The sequence below is a fragment of the Esox lucius genome, chromosome 22 (genome assembly GCF_011004845.1).
Source record: "Esox lucius isolate fEsoLuc1 chromosome 22, fEsoLuc1.pri, whole genome shotgun sequence".
NCBI classification, from domain to species: Eukaryota; Metazoa; Chordata; class Actinopteri; order Esociformes; family Esocidae; genus Esox; species Esox lucius.
The window spans coordinates 16,318,730-16,344,447 of record NC_047590.1 but is presented as its reverse complement, the minus strand read 5'-3'; the positions used below and the strand labels follow the sequence as shown (position 1 = coordinate 16,344,447).

General features: G+C 41.8%; 1 protein-coding gene across 2 annotated transcripts; it reads right to left on the bottom strand.

Moving 5' to 3' along the window:
* Positions 1 to 496: 496 nt before the first annotated feature.
* Positions 497 to 24,088, bottom strand: impg2b (interphotoreceptor matrix proteoglycan 2b). 2 transcript variants are annotated; one of them, XM_029116524.2, is made up of 21 exons: positions 23,788 to 24,088; positions 23,453 to 23,695; positions 21,853 to 22,019; positions 21,703 to 21,731; positions 21,413 to 21,445; positions 20,817 to 20,866; positions 17,528 to 20,412; positions 17,159 to 17,320; positions 16,225 to 16,283; positions 16,081 to 16,101; positions 14,254 to 14,510; positions 13,944 to 14,005; positions 11,030 to 11,231; positions 9,111 to 10,792; positions 8,552 to 8,771; positions 7,064 to 7,274; positions 6,234 to 6,422; positions 3,965 to 4,163; positions 3,151 to 3,230; positions 1,741 to 1,812; positions 497 to 1,619 (listed from the first exon to the last, which is right to left on the bottom strand). In XM_029116524.2, exons 1-20 carry the CDS (start codon positions 23,858 to 23,860, stop codon positions 1,779 to 1,781), a joined length of 6,858 nt encoding a protein of 2,285 aa, XP_028972357.2. In that variant the 5' UTR covers positions 23,861 to 24,088; the 3' UTR covers positions 497 to 1,619; positions 1,741 to 1,778. The 2 variants fall into 2 exon arrangements, with proteins under 2 accessions (XP_028972357.2, XP_028972358.2); XM_029116525.2 differs by lacking the exon at positions 21,413 to 21,445.
* Between the last annotated feature and the right edge of the window lie 1,630 nt (positions 24,089 to 25,718).

Sequence of the window (25,718 nt, the reverse complement as noted above, 5' to 3'; positions counted from 1 at the left end):
ACTCTGTCCTCTCACTAAGCTTTACAGGAGCCACAACATCAATCACAGCTCTGTTATGTCTTCATTCACATGTCCTCAATGCAATAAGCTTTTTTCCAGACATATGAAAACAAAAGTCTTTCTACCTCAGCAGTGACATGTTATGTCAAGAATACAAACAACTTGTAAGTCACTGTTGCTTTTAGTCATTGTAAGCCCTTTACTGAGCAAATAGCTTTCTTAATTGTGACCTTAGCTGTGTGGTAAGGTGACTTGTCATTCTGTATTTAAGTGAGCCACTGGCTCTATTCCAGCACAGGCAGACTGCCAATCTGAGAGATTACACAAATATCACCTTCATTCAGCATTGAGTGGTCTGTGTGCCTTGAAGTTTGAACTGCAAATATACGGAACAAACCTAAAGAAAATATATGACTGATGTTGAAATTGGCCAATTTACTTTCAGCCCTGAACAAACCAACACCATGCAAACCTTGATTAAATGACAAATGCATGATAATATTGTAAAAAATATTGTAATTTTATTATAAAAAGAACATTTGCAACTGTTTGTCTAAAATACACAAAACTGGGCATTACACTGCCCTGTTAATTTCCAATCTAAGAGAAAACATACAAAACACATAGAAAAACACACCAAAGACAAGATACACATTTAACCCCTTTTGGGTGGCGGAAAATTGGTTAATCAAAACACATGGATGAATACAGTTGACTCTTAGTACTTACAAAGGCTTGGTAATGGAGTATTTATGGCGTATACACAGAATATGTGGATAAACCCAAAGCGGCAGCTATCAGATCAGAGAAATTAGAAGACAGAGGAACATATCTTCATTGGGCATGTCCAAAAGGGGTTACTAACTATCACAATGCCAGTATATAAATTTATATTCATTTAAATTGTTAAATATAAATTTCTGTCTAGACAAATGATAATCTTAAATTTGTTTCCTTCAAATTATCATGTTTAAATAAATCTAGCAAACAGGATATTTGGTTTTCCAAATGTGGAAGTATTCGGTTTGCCTTTGAAACCCACTCAGGAGTTAGTTTACATTCGGGGTGGTGGCCTTCCAGTGACATCCGGTGCACCTTCAGGGTCCTGCCAGGAGCTGTTATGTTTCAGGACACAACACGAAACCCCGCAGTGCAAACTGAACCAAGTGAAGGCACTGACGAAGAAAAGAGAACAAAAGGGGAAGAGACCCACGCGTCCAAACTCGCTAAAAACACAACAGATGAAGACTGTCCTTTGTGTAAGAGGTGCAGAACAGTAAACCTCTTTGACTGTAACACTATCTAGATTTAATGGCTAGCTCAGCAGGAAGCTAGCTATTAGAATAAGGTGATGGCTGTGATGACAGAAGAAAAATAAATATAATGACAAGAATCATGCAAAAGTATTTACAGCACACTCTACCGTTTAGAAAAATATCAGGTAATAGGAATAGAATCAGTGAGACGTCGCAAGAGACCCCAACAAACCACCCCTCATAGAGAAGACTTTTTTTTTAAATAGCTATCCTCATCGTCTGATCATTCTGCAAAGCCCATTAGAAGCACCATGGCGACAGAAGACATGTTCCTCCTTCAAAGTCAAAGACAAAGGCATGTTTCTGAAAGGGAAGAGAACAGGGTGATTTCACATTGTGGCTTACTAACTTCTACAATAAACAGCTAAGAAGTCTTATGTAAAACGATTAAAGGCATTGCCAGTCCAGTCAAATCAAAAATTACCTTGAGTTTCACAGTGAGCAGCTAGCTCTGTGGTTTGTCTATGTATCGGACCTGGCACTTCTGTCGGTCGCTCTGTTTGTGTACACACAAACACACACACACACAGATTTGATTAGTTTAAGGCTTTTCACTATCACTGATATGACTCAAAATGGCACATAAACCATAGCACCCAACACGTAAACACTAGGAATGACTGCTGAGTTTATCGTAAAAAAAACAAACAACAAACGAAACAACAACAACTTAATAAAATAACGTCAACTTCTAATTTTTATTTTCTGCTGTTTCTTCTGCTCTTTGATGCAGCCCAGGGTCAGAAGGATGCCAAGCACTTGGATTATTAAGTAATTGAAAGGTTGCTAGATCAACTCAGTTAACCCCAAATGCTCCCCATTTCATTGCTGTAAATGAGTCTGTGTTCTCAGTCAACTTACCCAGTAAAATAAGGGTTAATATATTCACGTAATAAATGAACCATCTCCAACCAGCCCACCTCTTCATTCGTTTCCTTCCTTCTCTGGCTGGCAGTACACAGTTCCAAAGTATAACCTCGTTACTGAATTTCCTTTCGCGTACCTTTCACAAAGACTCTCTATTCTGTGTTCAACAGACCTTCATAGTATCACTGGATCAGAAGTGTACCTGGATCTACAGTCTTGTCCCCGTCCTAACCCACCTCTTCTCCTTTTCCACTGTTTACTGCTGGGAAGGAACTTAACCAGATTTGGACATCCTGTGTTTTTGTCTGGAATTCAATACCTGGAACAGGTGAATGAGCGACGCCCCCACGACAATTACTACTATGTCTGACAGTCTGACTTAGCGAGCACCTTTGGAGCTCCAACAGAAAGAGAAAGATCATGGCGACACCCGTAATGTGACCTTAATCCTTAAGTAGGGCGCTACATAGTGTGTAGGGGGTCATTTGGGCTCATGACTGAAGGAACACATGCCTGTGAAAAAGCCCTTCTACAGCTGAAGTTCTAAAGCATCCCCAGTGGGAACAGGCAGTCTACACAGGAGACGGGTTCCTCCAACTGTGTGTATCCTGTTCCAGAAACGCCACAGCCAGACAGACAGACCTTCTGTAGTCTGCTGCCTGCCTGTCACCGTCTCTAAGGTCTGGGGAACGTGACCGCACAGAGGACGTGTCCTGGCCTTTCAGCCCTGGGGTAATGAGAGATTTCAGAGTCTGAACCCTGGCTCAGTGCTCAGCCTAGCCAGTCAGCATTACGCCATCAGTAAAAGTACATAATCTTCAGCAGGGGTAGCTTTTGTGTGTCAAGAGAGCCAGGCTACTGTAGTCTGGCTGTACCAATGTGGATCCCGGAACCATGGACAGACTGATGGACGAAAGAACACGTAGACGGACCGACGGACCATATGAATACAGTGGCTGCAACTCACATTTGATGCTGCCGAATGAAGTCTGCAAACCGCAGGTCTTTGTTATAGAGCTGGAACATCCTCAGGCGCTCTTGAATTTGCTGTAGGGACGAAGGGAGAAAGAAAGAATGGCAGACCGTTCTATAATATTTGGGGTTAATGTAAGGGCAGATGGATTTGCGTGGGATTGCAGACCGGCCGCCTGCACCTGGTGTCTTGGCCAGCTCTTCTTTTATAACACTAAGCGCTACATACAAAGCTAAAGACTCAGGGTCAAAATAGAATCTTGTGAAGGACCTCTCACCTAATTCTCAGCTTAGTGAAAAACAATACGAGTACCCACACACTTTCGCGCTACCTTATATAGGCCTAAAGATGATTTTTTAAGGGCTCTGGTAATATGTTAATAACCAAATCCCGGCCTCCAGGATTAAATGACTGAGGGGGGCCTTTTTTATAAGTGAGGGGTCATATCTAATTCATATACCATTTGCAGTGTTTATCGGGAAACAAAACTGGGGGAGCACAGATTCTATCTGGAGGGGCAATGCCCCCTTTTACCCCTTCGTGGAGCTGGGCCTTGTGCTTGCAGGAACTATCATTAACATATAATATGCCATTAACTATAAACGGCTCAAGTACTTTACACTAACCTTCAAATATTAACTAGGAAAAGGCTATTAGAATGAGGGGGCGGATCTTTATTGGCGGATCTGAAATGATCAGCCAGTAAAGGAACCAGTCGTAATCAGTCTGATACCATCTCTCCGTCTCTCTCTCGCCATGATTTTTACAGTCTGTCTAGCAGTACACCACTCGGGGAGCCTTAATGTACCTCCGCGGTGAGCTCAGCGCTGTCGGAAATCTGGAGAATCTCGTCCCGGCTGACCTCCACAGAGATGTTGGCACTGCCCGCGCTGTGTTGAGGCACGCCGTTTTCATAGCGTCGGTAGCACTCAGTCATGGCAGAATCACTCTCATACATGGGGTTGAACTTGGTGGCTCTCTCTAATGAGGGCAAACTGTCCCCATCCCTGTATAATAGGGAAAGTGGATTATTTACATAGAAAAGTACATTTGTTGAATACAGTGGATGTCTGAACACTTAAATAAAACAGTGTTGTATCATTCGGTTTATTGTTTGAACATTTGCTAAGATGTGTACATCAATGCAAAGTATGTTTTTGATGCATATCAAATAGCCTCAAGGATTTGTTTTTGAGAAAAGCTAAATAAATTCCTGCATTTTATGCACTGGTTGCATATTCAACCATCTGCAATATTTCAGCATCAAAACAATTTACCCCACGCCACAATACAAAAAAGGACTCTCGATTTAATCTGCCACACATTTACTGCACAATATGGTTCAATCAAGCCACACGTCAACAAACATGATCCCTCGTCAGTTTATTTTCAGCTGCAAATTGGACAAAATCATTACCTTTTGCCGCAGCAAAATCAAGACTTTTGCCCCTCTGCCTTGTGGGGGTTGACACAATTAGTGATGGACCACACAAAATCCCGGCTTGTGTTTCCCATGCTAAGTTGTTGTCCGCATCAACTAATGGTTGCTTCCCATGTCATTGATTGTTTCAACTGACAGGTTTCTATAACAAAGGACTTAAAATGCTTATAAGGTCTGTTAGGCATCAGAACTGGGGTGAGCACTTTCTGAATCATTCAGTTGCACAACGGTGCAACTGAATGATTCCTCAACAGTGCCATATGACATTTCCCTACCTCTCCGTCTCTCTCTCTCACATTCCCAAAGATTAAGTCTCATTATGTTCCCTGCTGACCGTTGCTCAGTTCAATTGCTGCTTCAAATTTCTTACATATGAATGAACAACATCTGATAATCCACACTGTGCTGAATAGAACCCCATTGGCGAAAAACTTCAAGGAAATTTCCGTCTTTGAAACGTTTGGGCAACAACAATATAACCTAAAACTTTTGTAGAGGAAATATTGCAGACAGCGACTACGTCAAACGGTTTAAATACTAAACCGTATGCCATATGAGTTTAAACACAATACAGTATGCCATATAAGTTTAAACACAATACAGTATGCCATATGAGTTTAAACACAATAAAGTGTGCCATATGTTCTTGAGTTAAACAGTCATACGACAAACAAACTGAACTGGTCATGAATCCAGTCTAGGAGTCTGGGGACTGTTTATTGGTAATGTTGGGAAGCCACAGACCGGACCTTTAAGAAGGCCCCACAGTGCTAACATGGGCATCAGCCCAAGGTCTATCTGTCATAGCCGGCCGTGTGTTACTAGAAGCAGTCAGGCTAAATTCGGCGCAGCTGCTCAGGGAACACGCTTTTATATCGTTTCACGAAACAATCTTACGTCACACTCACATTCACGCAAAGCACACGTGCAAGTACACACAGACGTTGAACGTAGAACTCTCACGGCTTCTAAACACAATCAGCAGTGTTTTGATACTTCCCAGTAAACATGTCCTGATTGGTTATTTAGAGACAACATGGCTGCCAAGGAAGTCTGAGAATCTTTTCTCTGTCTCATGAGAGGGGTGCTCTTTCTGACGGATTCTGGGCCAAGTGCCCGGTTAACTATGCCCAAAGCTTCAGTTAACCAAAATATTTGAAGACAACCATTCACATTTGTATTTTTTTCCACGCACCAGTGTAGTATTGCTGGTTGTCTATTCTACCTGGTAATTCCTTGTATTGACATGGTGTCCTAGGTCTCTCTCAGTCCAAGATAAGTGGTCTAGAATGAAAACCAACAGTACTCTGGGTCCCTAGTTGAGAACCGTTGATGTATATGTTTCTTGACCCAATTTGGGTACTATGGAAGTACAATGGAAGTTCTCAAGGAGAATATGAACATACACATGAATCTTTCCTCACACATTTTCTCAAAATACAACACACTACAAGTATTTGTGCTGTTTCTGATAAAATCATTGTCCTACAAAATTATGATAATAATTGTAAAAGCCCTTTTGTAAAAGCACTTTGTGACAACTGCTGATGTAAAAAGGGCTTTGGAAATACATTTGATTGATTGAAATTGTATTTATTATAGCTACTATCTGAGGACGTATGAGTGTGATGCTAACCGTAGAGGGTCCTCTGAATCATCCTTGTCATAACCGTCTCTCAGCGTCCTGGCTAGGAAGAAGATCACTCCAGAGGCCACCAATAAGAAACCGGCTACCGACGCTATGGCAATGCCAACCACCAAAGGCTCCGAGACGTACTCCTCACAGTGTTCCCCGCGGAACCACCAGTTCTCCCCTACACGACATCTAGAACCGCACAGAAAATTATTATAACCTTGTGAGTATATTCCCAACATATACACAACCACACTTCAATTTACCATCTTTGTGAGGACCCAAAATAACATTCCTATTCGACTCCTATTTTTCCAAACCCATAAACCTAACCCTAGCCTTAAACTAAACCCCTAACTTAAACCTGACTCCTAACCCTAGCCTAAAACCAAACCCTTAACTTAAACCTGACTCCTAACCCTAGCCTAAAACCAAACCCTTAACTTAAACCTGACTCCTAACCCTAGCCTAAAACCAAACCCTTAACTTAAACCTGACTCCTAACCCTAGCCTAAAACCAAACCCTTAACTTAAACCTGACTCCTAACCCTAGCCTAAAACCAAACCCTTAACTTAAACCTATACTCCTAACCCTAGCCTTAAACCAAACCCTTAACTTAAACCTGACTCCTAACCCTAGCCTAAAACCAAACCCTTAACTTAAACCTATACTCCTAACCCTAGCCTTAAACCAAACATCTAACTTAAACCTGACTCCTAACCCTAGATGTACCCCAAACTGTATATTTACACTAAACCTAACCCCTGAGTCTCAAGCATAATAAAACAAGGGCAAACACAACTCTATAAAGTAATCTAAGTGTTAAACCCACCTGCAAATGGCCCCCTTGCCGGGGATGATGTCACACTTCCCATCGTTGAGACAGAAGTCCTCCTGCAGGTCACAGATGCTCTGGCACGGTAGTCCGTCCACACTAAAGTAGCCCGCATTACACACGCACTCCGCCTCCCCGGACCAGCGGTTCACTGTACACTTTGAATACTCATTACACGCCTGGAACTTGCAGGGGTCCGCCTGGTCGCCTAGAAACCACAGAGAGAAGAAAACAGTGTTTTGTGTCCATCCTGTGAACTCAGTTGTATCGTCTGAGAACCTGATGATTCAGGATCGGGTGCTGGGTGTGGTGGTGACGGTTAAAACCCACTTATTCTAAAAACAACACATACAAATATGCCACAAAAAATACATTAGAAGGTTTCTACCTGTAGTAGAAATTGGCAAATGATGAATTCCCCTGACGGCTTTGGTTCTCGCTATTGAATCACGCTAATAAGGACTTGATTGGAGTTTTGACTTTAATCAGAATGCTACGACTCTAACCTTAACCCTCACAAGCACCTTTGTCTTTCCTGATCAAGCCCCCTGTGGAGATCTTACAGTAATGGGTGATGCGATGATTAAGCGTCAATGTTTTACAGTAAATGATTGGCTCAGACAGATTGCTTATTATTAGTATAACACAGCTTATACTGTAATGGATTTATACCAAATGACTGACCCAAAACCATAATGCCACAATGACTCATCAGTACTGTCGCTGGACATGTTCTAGATCTGTCCAGACAGAAGTGTCAACCGCTTGCTGTTCCAGGGGGAATATTATCATAGCGGTTGACACTTTGAGAGCATAATGTTATTTTATTGGGCTGTTTTCTTGGGCTGGGAAAACAACATGATTCATGACTAGACAGTCATCAAATGGCGATGACTCACTAAAGCAATGTCCTGCCAATGTGGTAATGTGAGAGTTTTGGGTTAGAGTCAGTTTGGCAAAGGGGCTAACTAGACACCAAGCATGCCATTGCTTCTGTTGTCAACTTTTACAGCTTTCAAGATCCTATCATGAAGCCCATTGCTGGGTTGGACCTTATGTTATAAATGCAGAAGGCTGCATATGTATGTATTCATTTACAGACCCCTTTTGGGTAAACTCTTTACCTCTGTAGTCTGGTCTCCTTCACCATTAGCATTTACCAGACCCAGTCTGCTAGGTGGTTGCTACGTAGTCTCCAGGACATTTACAGTATTAGGGCTTTTAATCTTGTGCACCATAGTAAACAATCCATGATTAATCTAGATAAATTGCCAATTAATGTGCCAATTAATAATTTTAAACTTTGATGACAGACTGTTAAAGAGGAGTGTAGATGGTTTCTTTCGGCTAAATCTTGTTGAACTGTATTGTTGTACTTTTTATATTTAGATTGCTGTTGCCTTCTTGGACAGGTCTCCCTCGTAAAAGGGAGAAATAAAATACTTTATTTCTGGTGAAATAAAGTATTTTGCAGGTGAGGTTTACCTGATTCCACATCCAGTGAGTATTTGTCTATAGATAGGTTCATGGTCTGGAAAGCTGAATTAGCAAAGTCCTCTAGGATGAGATAGACTGTGTTGGTAACCCCCTGAGGGACTGGCTTCCCAAACTTCATTCTGCTATTCACCACAATGCTGCCGTTTCGGAAATTCAAGATCTCCAGATTTTGGAAGTTGCTAAGGTTAGATTGAAGGTAAGGGACAAGCTGTACGGGAGAAAGAGACATTACTTAAAATTTCACAAAAACATTGAGTTGCTGTATACTGTGTCCCATAGATATCGTGTAGCATTTTACATCTGTTACAATGGAAACATGTACAGATGTAAAATGCTATGAAGCGTGCTACAAATAAATACATTCATTTCATTACAGCCCATTGCATTTGTTATGATACAATGAATGAATGATACAATGAATGAGATTAGTATTACTTTAAAAAGGAATTATCATGAGTGGCCTTACTCTATGCATACTAAATTAGTAATTTTATAACGATGGCCCCACACCCCCATGTTATCTCAGTTAACCCCAGTGAGCCTTTACCAGTTCCAGGAACCTATGCTCCAGGGCTTTGTACTCTTTGGAGCTCTTGTTGAATAGGGTCTCAGAAAACATCATGTTGGTCACCCTCAGGCTGAAAAACACCATCAGATCTTTTCCGGGGCTGGTCGGCATGGCAATGGCACCCATGTTTGATGCATGGGCGGAGTAGCCGCTGCTGTCTCCGTCCATGCGACTTGACCCATCGTAGATGTCGAACGAGTCAATGGTCACGTCAGTGGACGTTACGGGCGTGTCTGTTCCGTTGTCTTCAAACTTGTGGATTGAAGGGTCAGCTTCCATTTCGTATGTGTAGTGATCTGGGGAAGTGGAGGTTAACTCGATGCTGACATCTACCTCTTCAGTCCTAATATCTGACTCTCCTGCTGCCTCAATCGTGTTTTCAGTAGATCTGAGTGTGGGTTGGAATGACGAAGGTAAGGTTGTTAGGACAATTTCAGGTTTCTCAGAGATTTCAGGTGTGTCACTTTCAACTTTGACGTCATTTGGTGAGATTTCCGTGGTGGGTGGATCATGTGTTGCTTCTTCTTCTGGTGCAGAGTCTGATATGCGTGTGAATGGAGACTCCTTCTCTGGGGATGAGATGCTTTGTGACTTGATCACTGGAGCTGCTGTAGCCAAATTTACAAGGATTTCATCTTGAGCTTGGTCCTCCTCTGAGATGTCAAGGACCGGGATTGCTGAGGTCAATGCCTCTGCCACTTCTGCCCTTTCATCCTCGAGGACCTTCACCAGTCTGTCTTCATCCTCAGGATTGGGAACGAAGAGTAAAGGCTTGTCTGTGTAGGCTTCGGCCTCTGGTCGTTCGGCTGTGATCATGTCGAAGATGGATTCCTTGATTGTGAATAACTCTGTGTCTACGAAGGCAGGTGACTCTGTGGTTGCGGGGACTTCCGAATTGTGTGGGCTGGTTGCCCTAGGCAGCTCTTCAATGGAACCATGGCTCTCAGTGGCTGACTCTGTCAACACCGAGGCCTCAGGGGTGTAATACTGAGGATAGGGATAATCGGTAACTTGTGGTAGGATGGTGAATGGTTCACTGGGGTAATAATCTTCATAAATCCCAGAGGCCCCCAGTGTCTGCATGGAGAGCTCCACGGTCAGGGTTTCTGCACTCCAAAACACAGGGGCTTCAGCGGTTGTTGTGTAGTCAGGGTGGGTACTAATGTCCTGGGTCACTGGCAGTCTGTCCAAGAAAACCTCTTCTGGCTCTTTCTCTGAGGCAGATTCTGCATGGGACTCAAAAGGCCCTAAATCTTCTGGAGATTCAGGCAGAACAGAATCTGTGATCTCTTCAGCCTTCTCCTCCTCTCTCTCTCCCTCAGTTGGTTCCACTTCTGGATCTAATAAATGCACCTCCCCCACCACAGAATCCCCCTCCTCCTGGTCCTCTTCCGCCTCAGAGTGCAAGGTCTCCTCAGTTTTCACAGGCATCCATGGTAAGACGTCAGTGCCTTGGTCATCCCCAGAGGAACTGGAGCCAGAGCCATCATCCAAATCATGGTCTGCTCTGGGAGGTGCTGGGACTGGGGGCTCTGTGGTTTGCGGCTGTGAAGGGAGGGGTGTGGAGGGGCCTTCTGCACCACTGTCCCCATTGGAAGCATCCGAGGTTTCCTGAGTGTTGCTGAGAAGAAGAAATCCCTCTTCTTCAATCTTTCCATTATCTATAAAACAGGAAAAACACATGTAGATGTTTACTGCTGGAACTGGAATCCCCCTCTCTTCAGGGAAGTGAAACAGAGTGAAAACACAGAATAGGGGAATATCCATGATGTAAACAATGGGTAATGGTTTCCAAATTGTTTTCTATGTGATAGTAATAGGTTTTTGGTTGTGTGGTAATATATGTTTGACTGTACACAAGGGGATGTGAACGCTGTGTTAGAAGCAGGACTGCTCACTCTCGGCAGGGCCAAACGTTGTGACCGGCGGCGAGGTGGTTTCATCTAGAATGATTACATCGTTTTCACTGGCCACCATATTCCCAGGCCCTTTCCACGGTTCCACAGGAAAGAGGAAATCATCCTTCTTTAGGATGATGTCATCAACATCCAAGTCCTGGCCTGGAGCATCAGGTGGTTTCTCTGCAGCAAGAGCGTTGTCCTGAAACACCATAAAGAAAACAGAGTGCAACATTTTTTCTTTAGATACATTTACATTAGCTCAGACTTTAATCAATGTTCATGTGCATTGTTGTACCTACTCTACATACTCTATAGATTAAAACGATAGACTGGCAGACATAGAGGATATCCAAAAGGCCAAGAATATACCTGGATTAGGCTGGTAAGAGACAAAATAATCCACAATCCTCTACACGAAATTGCCAGGAAGAGACATAAGAGGCGGATATGACCCAAGCTTGGACATTATGTAAACCTAGCTGCACCTACAATAATCATATACATAAATGCCTACAGTTTCCCATGCACAGATGAATAAGTGTACTCCGGGTGACATATATGCTCAGAGGTTATTTACACTGTTGCTATAGAAGTGAAGAAGTGGAACACATTCTCCTAAACATCTTAAATTAATCACAGCGGAGGAATTTTTATTGGCACACATCAGAAACATTTGCACACAAAGGCAGACCCTCTGTGCATGCCTAGCTGAAGCAGAAAGATAGAAGACCTTGATATGTGTTGATTCATATAGTAAATAATCCAAAACAAGAACCTTTAAATAAACAAATGGAGTAATAAAACATCAGTGAAATGTGTTTCTATCAATATGTGATTTAAGAATGAAAGCAACAGCACAGGGCATTTAATCTTATACTGAATGTACATATTAATATCCCCTACTTAAAGGAGCAATAGACATGTTACCATTCAAATATTCACACACACCTCATGTCCCATAATGAAAAAAGCCCCCCTGCAAACAGCCTTGAGACTCAGACCGGCAAATTGGGTTGTGTTCACAAGTAAAGCAGGCCATCCAAATGATCAGCGCTTTGTTGTCTTTCATCAGAAGATAAACATGTTCTGTTATGCCCTGAGGACAACCATAAAGTTCTGTTTTGTCAAAGTGGACCCATTTAATCACGAATGGACTTCAGATGTGCTTTTCTGTTACTACTAGTAACAGGCATGTGGCTGTCTGACAGACCTTAGTAAGAGGTTGCCATTACCTGAGAGTAAGAGAGAACACATGTTGCTGAAGATGAATTGGACAACACAATTCAGCCAAAACAAGATTGTAAATTAGTTTAATAAGGAACGATAAAATGTGCCAGTGTTGTCAAAGTGTGTGGGGGAAAACGGTGAGTAAATTCTGGACTAATTCCGCCATCGTTTCCAGTCAGATGTTTTTGTAATAACGTTACAGTCTTAAAGACATGAGGATCATAAATAAAGGTCCAAACCAGATTAAGCTCAATATTTCCTAATAATTAAAAACAACTACAATATTGTTAAAGGGGCAGTTCCCCTTGGGGCGACTTTTGGTGGTATGTATCATATCTAAGAGATTTCCAGGGGAAGGAGATTTGTTTCACACATAATTGGCCAGAAGTTGCACAAAATGGGATAACCTCAAAGGTATAAACTACTGTACATGGCATTCACAAAAAAATCTATGCTTATAGTCCAGTTGCGTACAGTATACAGCTCCGGAAAAAATTAAGAGACCACTGCACCTTTTTCTTTCCTTGTTGAAAAGGAAAGTTTTGAGTGAGGATTTTTTCCAGAGCTGTATGTAATCCGCTAGGTAAATGGTAAAAGAGCAAGAATGCCATTTTCAAAAGGAAATGATCAATGGAAAAAGTTATTTCTGGTAAATGTTTGTCAGTTTTTTTTTGTCATGGGTAGTCATGAATGGTTTGTTTACCCATAAGATCTTTTGTAGTTATGGTTGCATTAACATCACCAGGCAAACAGAAGGGTAAAGAGCACTTTCATATGTTCAACTGATTCGTAATGCCAGTCACATAAGACCAAATGGTTAAGATCAGTGTTGGTGTTTCAAAAATATCTATTGTTTTAAATGGTGTCTTAAAAATCATGATCGTATTCTCTGATCATAATTTTGTTAGGGAGTATTTATGTTTGCCATGAATTTATGGTATTTCATTAACAGACCAATACAAAGTAGATCCTTCTGCAAAATTCTAATTTGCTCATTCCAGATTGCGTTGAAGAGTTATTTTGTTTTTATGAGTACATTAGTACATTCATTAGTTGTGCTATGGTGAAATGACCCTTTAACGTGGCATGCTAATTTTCATCTTGAGTATAATTGTAGAAAATGGACATCAATATTTTGACACCTTTGCTGAACCATGGCAGCTGTTTATTAATTATATTTTTCAAAGCAGCTTTAACTAGGTGTTTAACTGCATGGATTTTAATGTAGCCTACACAAATTAGACAACACCATTCAGCCAAAGCAAGACCGTTAATTAGTTTAATAAGTAATGAGAAAAAGTGCTAGTATTGTCTGTGGGGGGGAATACAGAAGTCAAATCTGAGATTATTTATGCATTTGTTTATATGAAATGTCTTTCTAATTACAGTGTAGTCTGCAAGAAAAGACGATCATTCAGCAAAATACATTAATGCCCAAACCATTTGTATTTTCCATATTCTGTTGTGATTTAACACAACAACTGTGTTAAAACGTCATGTTAACATACTTTTCTTGCAGCCGTTTATGTAATTTTTCAAAACAAATTTAGCTAGTGACTTTTCTTATATTCAGTTTGACTCAGGTTACATACCATCACACAGAGACTTTGGAATTGTTTAATATATAGTACAACATAAACAACTCCTCACGATAATGTGGGGCAATCGACTCCCGCTCACTTACCATAAAGTCATTTGATTCTTCTGGTTTGGTGGTGGGTTTCCCTGCCAGCAACAATTCATCCACTGGAAAATACAAGTCATACAGAAATTAATTAGATTTGTAGAATTTGTTTTGCTCGTCACACAAATCACAAGACAGCAGAGGTCAGCTGCCCTGTTCCAAAGAGAGCACTATTCAAGCTTTTATTCCAGCCTGAACATAGTTTTACCAGATAAACCTATCCACTGAAACAAAAGCCTGAACATGACGTAAGTCCTTCTGGACCGTAGACGATGACTTGTCTTCTAGTTTTGACTGCCAACGGGCCTACCTGGCTGTATCTTCACAGAGGCAGGGTCCAGAGCCAGAGTGGTGTTGCTCATGAAGTTGTCCTTGTGCAGAGCTTCAGTGATGTAGTTTCTGAAATCAGTGATGGTGTAGATCACAGTGGGGTGTTCAATACCATCTCGGTAAGACTTCTCCACCATGTTGGACTGGAGGTTGATGTAGTCCATAGTCTCACTACTGATGCCTGTTCCATCCACCTCCAGAATCACAGCGTAGTGGACTACCACAGCCAAGATGCCCCTAAAGGAGGAAATGGGATAAGGAAAACATTGATTCGACGTAGTAATGTTGAGAGAGTGATACAAATTGAATTGCAGAAGATCTAAACTTAGAAAAAGAGGAGGGTGTTCTCATCTTCTATATGTCTGCTGGCAGTGGCTCGTGTGGAAATGATTGTAACACTTTACAGTACCTAAAGCAGTCGGCTATAAGGCAGTCATAACACAGTGTCAAACTTGACATGAGAGTCTGATGTAATATCCATTCATGCAGTTCACAAATATTTCCCAGTCAGTTAAAATGACAACATAAAGCAGGACATAATGCTCTGATCTGATAATTCAATGAAAAAGTGCAAAAACACTTTCATGGGAATTATGAAAAGTGTTGCAAAAGGATTGGTTAAAGTTCAATCGGTCCTAGCTTTGAGAAGTTACATACTTCCTCTCCTAGATATTGGTTTCTGAGGAATAATATTTAAACTACCTGCCTACAGCGTGAGATCCACCAGATCCACTTTCTTCCCCAACCCGACTGCCCCGTTCTCCATCAGCTCTAATTCCCTGGCAGCTTGGTTTAAACGCTCCGTTTTAACAGGGATTTATTTGACCTGCTGAACAAACTGCGGAGAGTCAAAGGTGGTTTTAAAGGCCTCGCTGTGCTCACACAATGTGTATTTACCCACAAGGCCAGTTCAGCGCTAAACCCATGGGAGGAATCTAGGCTGCAGCCTACACGGTGGTTGACAGTCAGCAGTGAAAAGTGATATTGTCATAAAGCTCTGCCCTTAATCTCATCATTGTGATTGGCAGGTGGCCAGTGGTGACGGGAGACTTGCAACGCGATTGACCATCGTAAGGGAATTATTGGTAAATTACAGCGAAGTCCATCACACAGCACTTGCATAATAGGAAGACACAGGAGTTTGTGATGGCATGGTGAAACTAATAAAAAACTTGTTCAAATGTGACATGTGGCCTAAAGGGATCCCACATGTTAAATCGTTGCTTAGTGCTCCTTGTGTTTGCGCTGGTGCCAGTGCATTGAGCCCTAATGATTGACAGGCGATGAAAGTATTCTTGCAACGCTCGGAAACACAGTGTAGAACACCTAATCTGAGGATGCTGCCAAGCATAAGAAATAAGTACAGTAGGTGAGATAGGCTTGGTTCTTTGGCCTAGCCAGACAGCCACACATTTGCAACTTTAGGTCCTTCAAAGTGTTATGTACAGTATACAATACACAAATCCCATGTATTGTTTTATTACTTGTTCTATTATTATTATAATTACACTTACACCAGTATTCTTTTAGTAGATGTAAAGGAGGGAAGGGGTTTTGGTTAGCTCAAGTGCACGTCGTAGTGTTTGGGAATCTGAGCGCTGCAATGAGATGGATTTACCATGCTACGTTGCACTCTCTCATAGGAATTCCACCTGTAATATCAACCCTTTTAAAGATATTGGGAACGGTTGTGTGTGTTACTTGTTGTTATCGGTTTGTGAAGATGTTTTGTGCGCCATAAGTCCTGACATGTTAATGCGATAACAGCAAGCAAGATATTTAGGTCAGAAACATAAAATATGCTTACCTTTGGAGGTCCTTCTGAGGCCTGGTTACATTTGGAGAACACAAAAGAAATATTAGAAATTGACAGTGAAATAGTATCTTGCTTGTTAAATGTAATAGTCTGATTTATTGGTAGTACATAAAAAATGGCAATAATGACGCTTACCTGAATTCAACCACAAATACCTTCTTGAATCCTGGTAACCGTCCCAGTGCATCTTCAATCTAGATGAGAAAGATGAAAATTAGAGTTGTTGTTTTTCTTAGGAGAATGAAAAAGTTTCAGTGTGTCAGATATCCCTCTGTCAATACCAGTGATAAACCTTGGTAGCAATGCAATTCTCAGTCCAGGTCCAAGCATTAAAATTCACTCAAGCAGATATTACGTCAATGTCTGTGTAAACGAAAGCTATTCTATGTGACCTATGGGGTCTTGAGTAGCCTACTTGGTAAAGCATGGTGCTTGCAACACCAGGGTTGTGGGTTTGATTCCCACGGGGGACCAATATGCAAAAAAATCTGCTCAGTTTAAGAGTGTCTGCTAAATAAATAAAATGTTAATCTCCGGAGAGAGTCATGGCGCCAATCTAAATCTGAGCCACCTTCTTCTCTTCCCTCTTGGCCAGAAGCAGCAAGGCTCCGTCCTGCTGTTTCTATTAGAATGGCTTATTCATTCCCTCTGCATGAATGCGTCCCAAATGGCATCCCAGTCCCTATTTAGTGCACTAACTTTGACCATGGCCTATGGGGCTTGTGTCAGGTCCTAATTAAAGTACTGGACTATGAAGGGACCAGTGTACAATTTGGGACAGTGCACTGAATAATGGCCTCGGCTCTCACATGAACTCTGGCTGTGCCACAGAAAAGCCCAAAATGTGGTGTGGCAAATTCCAGCGATGGGAATACCCTGTCAAGGCACTCTGTTTCCCGGTAGGTTTCTTTGGGTATGTTCTGTAGTGCTTACAGCATATAGTTGCAAGCCTGTCAATAGCAAAGTACTTTTGTTAGCTTTGACCGCATGTATTTTTCTATGGTCTTGTACCACTCAAGCCTGCGTAGGAACCATACAAGCCAGCATAGGGACTGTAATGGTAAGGTACCTTATCAGTGAAGTGTTTGGCCATGCGTTGGTAGTAGTGGCTAGAGGGGTCTCTCAGAGCATCTTTGTAGCTCTCTCCCTTCAGCTGAATGCTGAGCTCCACCACCTGCTCCTTCGTAGGTCTGGATGGCCTCTTCATGATGTCCTCAATCTCATTACCCAGCTGAACACAGGTCACGCAAACAGATGAGAAACACTGTGAAACTACTGTCAGTTAACTTAATATTGATGAATCAAACAAATGTCTTTAGTCTATAGCACTCTGGAATAGTTGTTGGAGTTCATACGACAGAATTCATGTTTTATTATTTTAAGAGCCAAATTAATTCTGTATTTCATAGTTTGTGATAACAACATAATCCTTGCTTACTGTGTTTTCCACCTCTTGTATGATATCTTGAATCCCTAAGAAGCCATTGTTTGTTTCATGAAGTTCTCCTGTGACCCTATAATGATCACCATTATTGTTCTCCTCCATGTTCCTATAACGATCACCATTGTTGTTCTCCTCTATGTCCGTCAAAACTGTGATGACCTCACGAGTAACCTCCACAGCTGCCTCCTTTGCAGCCTTTGGTGTGGACGTGGTCGCAGCCTCTGTAGTTATCCCATTAACAGTTTCTGGAGGAACCTCACTTGGAACCTCTGAAGGGATTTCCTCTGAAGCCTCTAGAATAGTATATTTTGTAGCTTTTGGAATTATTTCTTCAGAAGCCTCTGTTCCTTTTTCCTTTACAAAAATGATCGCTTCTGAAGCCTCTGGAGTTTCCTTCTCTGAAGGTTCTGTCGTTTCCTCTTTTGAAGCCCCTAGTGTTAACTCTTTTGAAGTCTCTAAAACCATTTCAGTTGTGTCTTTTACAACAGAAGCAGGAGTTATATCTTCAGTTTCTGGCTGAATTTTTTCGACAGCCTCTGGAGTGTCTTCAACTACAGTCATCAAAGGGTCCTTTTCCCCTTTCTGTGGAACTTCTTCAGGAGACTCTGGAGTTAACTCTACTTTAACTTTGATTTTGTCTGATTCTGACAGTTCCACTATATCCTCAGGAACAATCTGTACTTCAGCCTCTGGAGTGATCTCCACAGTAACTACCTCCATCTCTACTTCAGCTTCAGAAGTGACTTCAGCCTCAAATGTTATTTCTTCAGTGATCTGCCCTACACCCGCTGGATTGGCCTCTTCTAGTTTTCTACTTGTAAGGTCTTCCTCTGGACCAATCTCTATGACAACTTCATTGGTAGAAGTGGCCAAAGTATCCTCTAGTACAGTCTCTGGAGTTATCTCCTCACTACTTGCTATAATCAAATATGTTGTGGGATCTGGGATTACTTTGTCTAAAATGTCTTTAGTGTATTGTGGGGCAACATTCACTGTAGCATCTGAGGTGACATCTCCAACTGAATCCACTGAAGGGATTTCCGTTGTGGCTTCAGACATTACCACCAGCTCTGGCTCTGAGGTACTCTCTGCAGAAACTTCTGGAATCAACTCTGCTGCATCTTCCTCATCTGAAGGCTCTGAAGTGACCTCTAGAGAAACATCTGGAATCAGCTCTGTTTTAACTTCTTCATCTGTGATCTCTGAAGTGCCCTCTGGAGAAACATCTGGAATCAAATTTGCTTTACCTTCCTCATCTGTAGTTTCTGAATTTTCCTCTGGAGAAACATCTGGAATCAACTTTGATTCAGGTTCCTCAACTGTAGTTTCTGAAGTTCCCTCCAGAGAAACATCTGTTATCAACACTGCTGCATTTTCCTCATCTGTAGTCTCTGTAGTATCCTGTAGAGAAACATCTGGAATCAACGTTGATGCAGTTTCCTCAATTATAGTTTCTGAAGGTCCCGCCAGAGAAACTTCTGGTATCAACGCTGCTGCATCTTCTTCATCTGTAGTCTCTGTGGTCTCCTCTAAAGAAACATCAGGAATCAACTTGGATGCAGGTTCCTCAACTGTAGTTTCTGAAGTTCCCTCTGGAGATACTTCTGGAATCATCACTGCTGCATCTTCCTCAACTGTAGTCTCTGTGGTCTCCTCTAGAGAAACATCAGGAATCAACTTTGATGCAGGTTCCTCAACTGTAGTTTCTGAAGTTCCCTCTGGAGAAACTTGTGGAATCAATTCTGCTGGAACTTCCTCATCTGTAGTCTCTGTTGTATCCTCTAGAGAAACATCTGGAATCAACTTTGATGCAGGTTCCTCAATTGTGGTTTCTGTCGTTTCCTCTGGAGAAACTTCTGGAATCAACACTGCTGCATCTTCCTCATCTGTAGTCTCTGTGGTATCTTTTAGAGAAACACCTGGAATCCACATTGATGTAGGTTCCTCAATTATAGTTTCTGAAGTTCCCTCCGGAGAAAAATCTGGAATTAACACTGCTGCATTTTCCTCATCTGTAGTCTCTGTAGTATCCTCTAGAAAAACATCTGGAATCAGAGTAGATTCAGGTTTCTCATCTGTAGTCTCGGATGTGTCCTCTAGAGAACTATCTGGTATCAACTCTGCTGGAGCTGCTTCATCAGTAGTCTCTGAAGTCAGCTCTGTAGAAACTTCTAAAGTTATTTCAGCTGTATCCTCTTTGATATCCTCCTCATCTGCAGGATCTTCTGATGTTTCCTCAGTAGAAGCATTTGAAGTGTCTTCCAAAGTGACCTCTGCATCCGCATCCAAAGGGGCCTCCGAAATGCCTTCCAAAGATGATTCAGGGATCAATTCTCTTTCAGGTTCTGGTACTTCCTTGTCTGTGGCCTCTACAGTGATCTCAATGGCAGCCTCTGATGGGACCTCTACAGCGGCTTCTGCTGAATCCTCTACTTTATTGTCTTTAATATTTAAAATTGTTGTCTTTTCCATTTCCTCATCAACATCATCAATGGGCTGGTGGATGACAGTGACAATAGGTTTTAAAGTGATCTCTACAGTGTCGTTTGTGGTAGCACTGGATGGTTCATCAACAGGAGCCATATCAACCACTAGATCAGAATAATTTTTACTTGTGTCAGTGATGACTTCAACTGCAGTTTCGGGGATGATGCTGAAAGCAGCTTCGGTAGTGACATCCCTTCCAATCTCCTGAATTGTTTCATCAGTCATCTCTGAGGTGATGTTGTTTGCAGTGTCTTTGGTCACTTCATTAGGAATTTCTCTGTAAACCACCTCTGTGATCTTTTTAACTGGCTTGGCAGTAGTGTCAGGGATAATGTCAATGTCTCCTCGAATGGTTGGGAATGTGTTAAGTTGTGTGGCAATGACTTCATAATCTACCGAAGAAGATAAAGGCAACAGAAACAAAGAAACAAACAGATGTATAATACATTAAACATACTATAACAGTATAAAACACATTCTATATCACATGATTGATTTCCTACTGAACAAGGCAGTCATTTTATTAAAAAAAGTGGTGTTTTCTCACAACCGGTACTGCCAAGTGTAAAGGTGTGTTTGGATAAGCAGCATTGCCAATGATCCATCTGTTTAACACTACATTGATGATGTGTGTATGTTTGGGGGGAGGGGTCACTAAGAAGGATTAAAGGCCTATTCTGAGAGCACCGCGTGTCATGAACATCGTACAACAGCGCTATGCAGCACTGACAATGACCACAAGACCACAGCTATAATACTATAGATAGACAGATGAAAATGAATTAAAGAGGCAAACCTTTTCGGGTGGTGATCGATTCTTCTTCTGCTGGAGTTGCTTCCGTTGGACTGTGTGAGAGAAATAAAAGAACTGGTTCTTTAATGTGGTACAAAAGACTGGAGCTCCCATTTCACAGTAAGCACCCCCCTCATAACCGTGTAATAACATAGTTTTCACACAGGTATGTTGAGTGGCCTTACAAAATATGTCCACTTCATTACAGGCTACCTAAAAATGTACTGTATGTACCTGTTAGGTTAAAATAACTTTGATGAGGTGAAATCCTTGAAATGATGCAGGTCAAAACTAGGCTCAAAAGACGTGTGTAACTACATTGTAACGACACTACACATCACTACACTACGTAACTACCATATAATGAATTTTGCTGGCCTTTCTTCAGAGCCACTTCACTGGCATAGTCGACCATATATGGATCTAGCTCACAGAAACGGCCAGTAAAAAAGCAGTGACTAGGAGCACACAACACCAAAATTGTTTTATGAGGCCCGGGTGAAGCGAGTAGGCAGGTTAAGCAGTCTGCAGAGTACTTCTACAGAACTGTGCGTGCGCTAAGGTGGCAGGCCAAGCGTTAGCATCATGAACAGGCCTACCTGCACACTTTGGACCCTGAGCTGGTGGGCTCACTGATGTGGTTGGGAACGGGGATAAGGAGAACATGAGGAAATTGTGTTTTTTTTTTTTTAACAGGGTTTGTGTGGCGTTGAATGTTATGTGTGATGTTCAGTGAGGTGGAACCCTCTGAACTTCCTGTGTGTTCTGAGAGATTAAAGTTCTGTAACATTGCACCCTGCAGAATGTGTCCCAGGCATGTACTTATTTTGCATTGTCAAAGGCAAGTAATACTATATCATACATTAATATTGAATTTCTTGGAACCCACCTATTCGAAGCAGCAGTCATTGCCACTCTCTGAAAGACAGAATGGATTGAGTAAAGCTTATCAGTCACTTAGTTATATACTACACAGAAATATTTGCAAATGCATACACCTGTTGTTTTGCGTATCCCATTTTACAAGGTGTTTACTCACAGTCCTAACAAGAGAAATGTGTTCCTCTGATTGGCTGAAGTTCCTTCCGATCTCCATCACGCTAAATGTTCCATCCTGGCATATGTTAACCCAGGTCTGGTACTCATCTCTCTCAGGTAGACGGTCCCAAAAGATTTTGAATGCCTCCCACACTGTCTCCTGACACACTGGATGGCACATAGACAGAGGAATGGGTCAGAGACTAGCTTTGACACTTAATATTACTGTACTTTCTGATTGGACAGAACTGTATTGAACCCCACTCAGATTAATACAGATATAGGACAAACAAAGGCTGCACTCTGTGACACACATCAAGGCATCCAGGAAGACGACCAGCTTAATTCATAGGAAAACTCTAATTTAGAGTTAAACAAATATCTTTAGTGCATACACATGGCAACCAAAACAAACATTGCCATTCAGCTGAGAGCTAGCCAGCAATACTGACAGGAACAATCTCTCCAATGGACAGCCATGAAAAATGCAGGCAATCGCGGAAATCTGAGGTCATTGTTTGATCCATAAACACATATACTCTCACGTTCCAGACAGCATTGCAATTTCACCACCACCGCTGACATTGAAATTGCTATTCAGTTCTAGACATGTTGCACTGCACGTACTTTTCCCAATGTACCACTGCTCCCCCACCTTTTTTAAGTAGCCAACAAGCCCCTTTATTTCAATTTGTTGGGGCCACATCTGTAGGCTACATTTGGTTTCAAATCTGAGGACAACCAGAAAGCTCTTGGTAGGGGAGTTAGCAGGTCCTGGGCTGTAGGCTCTCATATTTTCCTGGCAGCAGGCTCAACTGATCAATGTCTAGACTCAAGAGGACTATTTCGGTAGCAAGGCAGAGTTCAGACAGAGGACTGGGGCTCTTTCCGAAAACTTCCCCAGGTGGAGCACCACATGCACAAGCTAAACCCACAGGTGGGCACTCTCATGCAAGGCTGTCGGGTGCCAGGTTCCATCTGGCCTCACCTGGAACCTGTCACTGAACCGTCTCAATCAGTTTACATCGAAACGGATTTAAAATTTATCAGCCTCCACTCAACAACTTCGATCTCCATAGGCTGCAAATTGTGATACGTTAATTACTGGTAGCTAATTACTGGTAGCTGGTTGATTGCGATGTCTCTCAAGTTCCAACGATGTTATGAACCAATGTTCCAAATCAATGACTGCCAGAGGACGGTAATACAGGACTTTAATGCAGAGCCAAGCACATGTACGAACATAGGACTAAAGAGCCTCAGAGGCTGTAATAGGTTTATTTAGGAGTTGACTAAAATGCCTTAAGCACACATTTAAATGTATGTACACCTGTCCATTCCCATATGGGGTAATCATGAAAACATCCATTCGCTTTGATGATTACACATCTGTTAAGGGGGATGTTAGAGCTATACATGCACATAAAATATGCTGTTTCGGTCACAAATGGCCATGTGCTGAAAGGGGTGTAGCCTGTTATTACATACACAAGATGGGAATTCAATTCATCTGGGTGAACTACAAAGCTTACAGGTGAATGGACTTACCAGATAAGAATGAATCTCTAGTTAAAGACAGGGATGTTGGTGAAAAAACGTACCTCGCTGGTGGAAGTACATCAGGTGGTTTTCTATTGCTTGATCCACCGTTTCTTGTGAACAAAGTTTCACTCCATTAAGAAAAAGAATATTCCGCTTTCTTCTAGAAATTGCACCATTTCCTTTGTATGACTTTTGGGCCAAAGTCTCCAGACTCTTATCGGCCACCAGCTGGCTTGAGATCCTTGGAAAAGTCACTTGTTTTACTACCAAGCCACTACTAATTGCAATCTCATGGGACGCCTCTGTAAAAGTAAATTAGAAAGTTCTGCATTGTAAATGTGTACTTGATGAGAAGCAAAAATATAATCATTACAAAATACAGCTTTATACATACCTGTGGCAATGTATCCTCTCAGAAGGAAGGCACTCACGACCCATAAGACACAGTTCCTTGATGGAGACGTCATTTTCAAACGATCCAAGACACAACCCCAGTCTAGATAGAATGTTCTATATACTTCTCAGTTCATCAGCGGGAAAGTTTTGTATACTCTCCATTCAATTGATAGCATGCTGCAAACAATAAAGCTATTCTCCCTGATAATTTATGCTGGGGCTAGGCTATCCCCCCCAGTGTATCGGGATGTGGTTGCAGTGCTGAAGACAGCTCCCTAGCTTGGCTCAGGTAAGCAGATGGGACTTTGGCTAGCTTTTTTTCCTGCTTCATAATCCTATTTGTTAGGCTTTAGCAGTGGCTCTGAAAGAACTTAGTCCAATAGTGTATGGTTGTTTAACTTGTGAAACGTCTGTTTAGGCCAAGGGGTGGTAGGGATAGTGATGGTAAAAATGTTTTAACCGTGGGTGTAGTTTATTGTAATTTCTATGTACATTATCGCTCACTGACGCTAAACTTATTCAACAGGGACACACGTGTAAGTATGATATGAAGGCATTGGACATCTTATTACTAATTCTTTACTCCAGTATATAACACAGACTTACAAAGTTAAATGGGATTCCAACATTGTCTTTATCTATATATTGGAATTTAATCTAGAGAGAATCTGTGAACTTATACTTGATCTGTCTTTATTTAAATATTTGCCCCATAAAAGGAACTGTCGAATGCCTCACACTGGGTCCAAAGTAGCGGATAAGATAGATGTCTCTCCTGGTGGATCTATGAGGTGTTTGTTTTGGCTCCTTTACTGTAGCACAACACAAACAGTCTCACCAGGAGGCTGATTTGATGGTGAGTAATGGACATTGTTGCCAATAAACTCTCCTGACCCGTAAGCGGGATGTTTCAGCTGATGCGGGAAAACCCAGGTAAGACAGACACTTAACCTTTCTGACCGAAACTGTCTGGGTGGCCGAACTGTCAATGTCGCCACCAACTCTCAAAAATTGAATTTTCTACTCTCGGTCTGTGTCTTTTATTTAGCCAATTATTTAATATACTGAACATCGTCAAAAACTGTGAAGACCGTCAAAAACTATGAATGTAGGGCAATCATAAATTCAACAGTTTCGATGCGTTTATTTTGTATACCAGAGGTCTACTGTTTTCGCAACATGTAACAGTGAGGCAGACAAATGACAGCTAGTTAATTAGACTTTAGTTAAAGGCAAGAGTTTGGAGTAAGGTATCATAGGTGCGTGTTTCAGGGCTTACAAATGGATTGACAACTGTCACACCCCGGCGCGTCTAGTCTTTATTGGATAACTAACCTTGCATGCCATCACAGAGAGGAGAGTGGTTGCTGCTGCCCAGGTGACTGAGATAACAAGGTAGCCAGGTGGTCTCTCTCCCTCTCTGCCCGGTGAGGCCCGATTGACGGCCCAAGGCTTATCTGGATGTTAGATCTAGGAGTACAAGCGATGTCTGAAAAGGTCAAAGGCTCAGAGTGTTGTGCCCTTTCTGACCTCAACTTTAACTGTCACTGAATCTCGCCCAAGAATCACACACACACACACACTCTCCCTCTTAGTATCTGCGGCACTCTCTGTCAAATCTCCTGGGTTGGCGGCTATAGGAAAGTCATTTTCATTGATTCAGTAGCTGTATTCCAGGGGTGAGGGTCAATGAAATGTCAATGACATTAGGCATTGACTTAAATCAGTGTGTTTGAATTGATTTAGTTTTCTCTAAGTACATCTGAGTGTGAAACTGCAAAATTAGATTCTTCCACTGAATTCAGGTGACACCCAATGATCAGGAATTACAGCTAAAACAGAGATAGTTAGCAAGCGAACACATAGTTAACAAACAGTATAGATAATAATTATAGAGAATACTCTATAGTGAAACCGTTATCTGAGGCT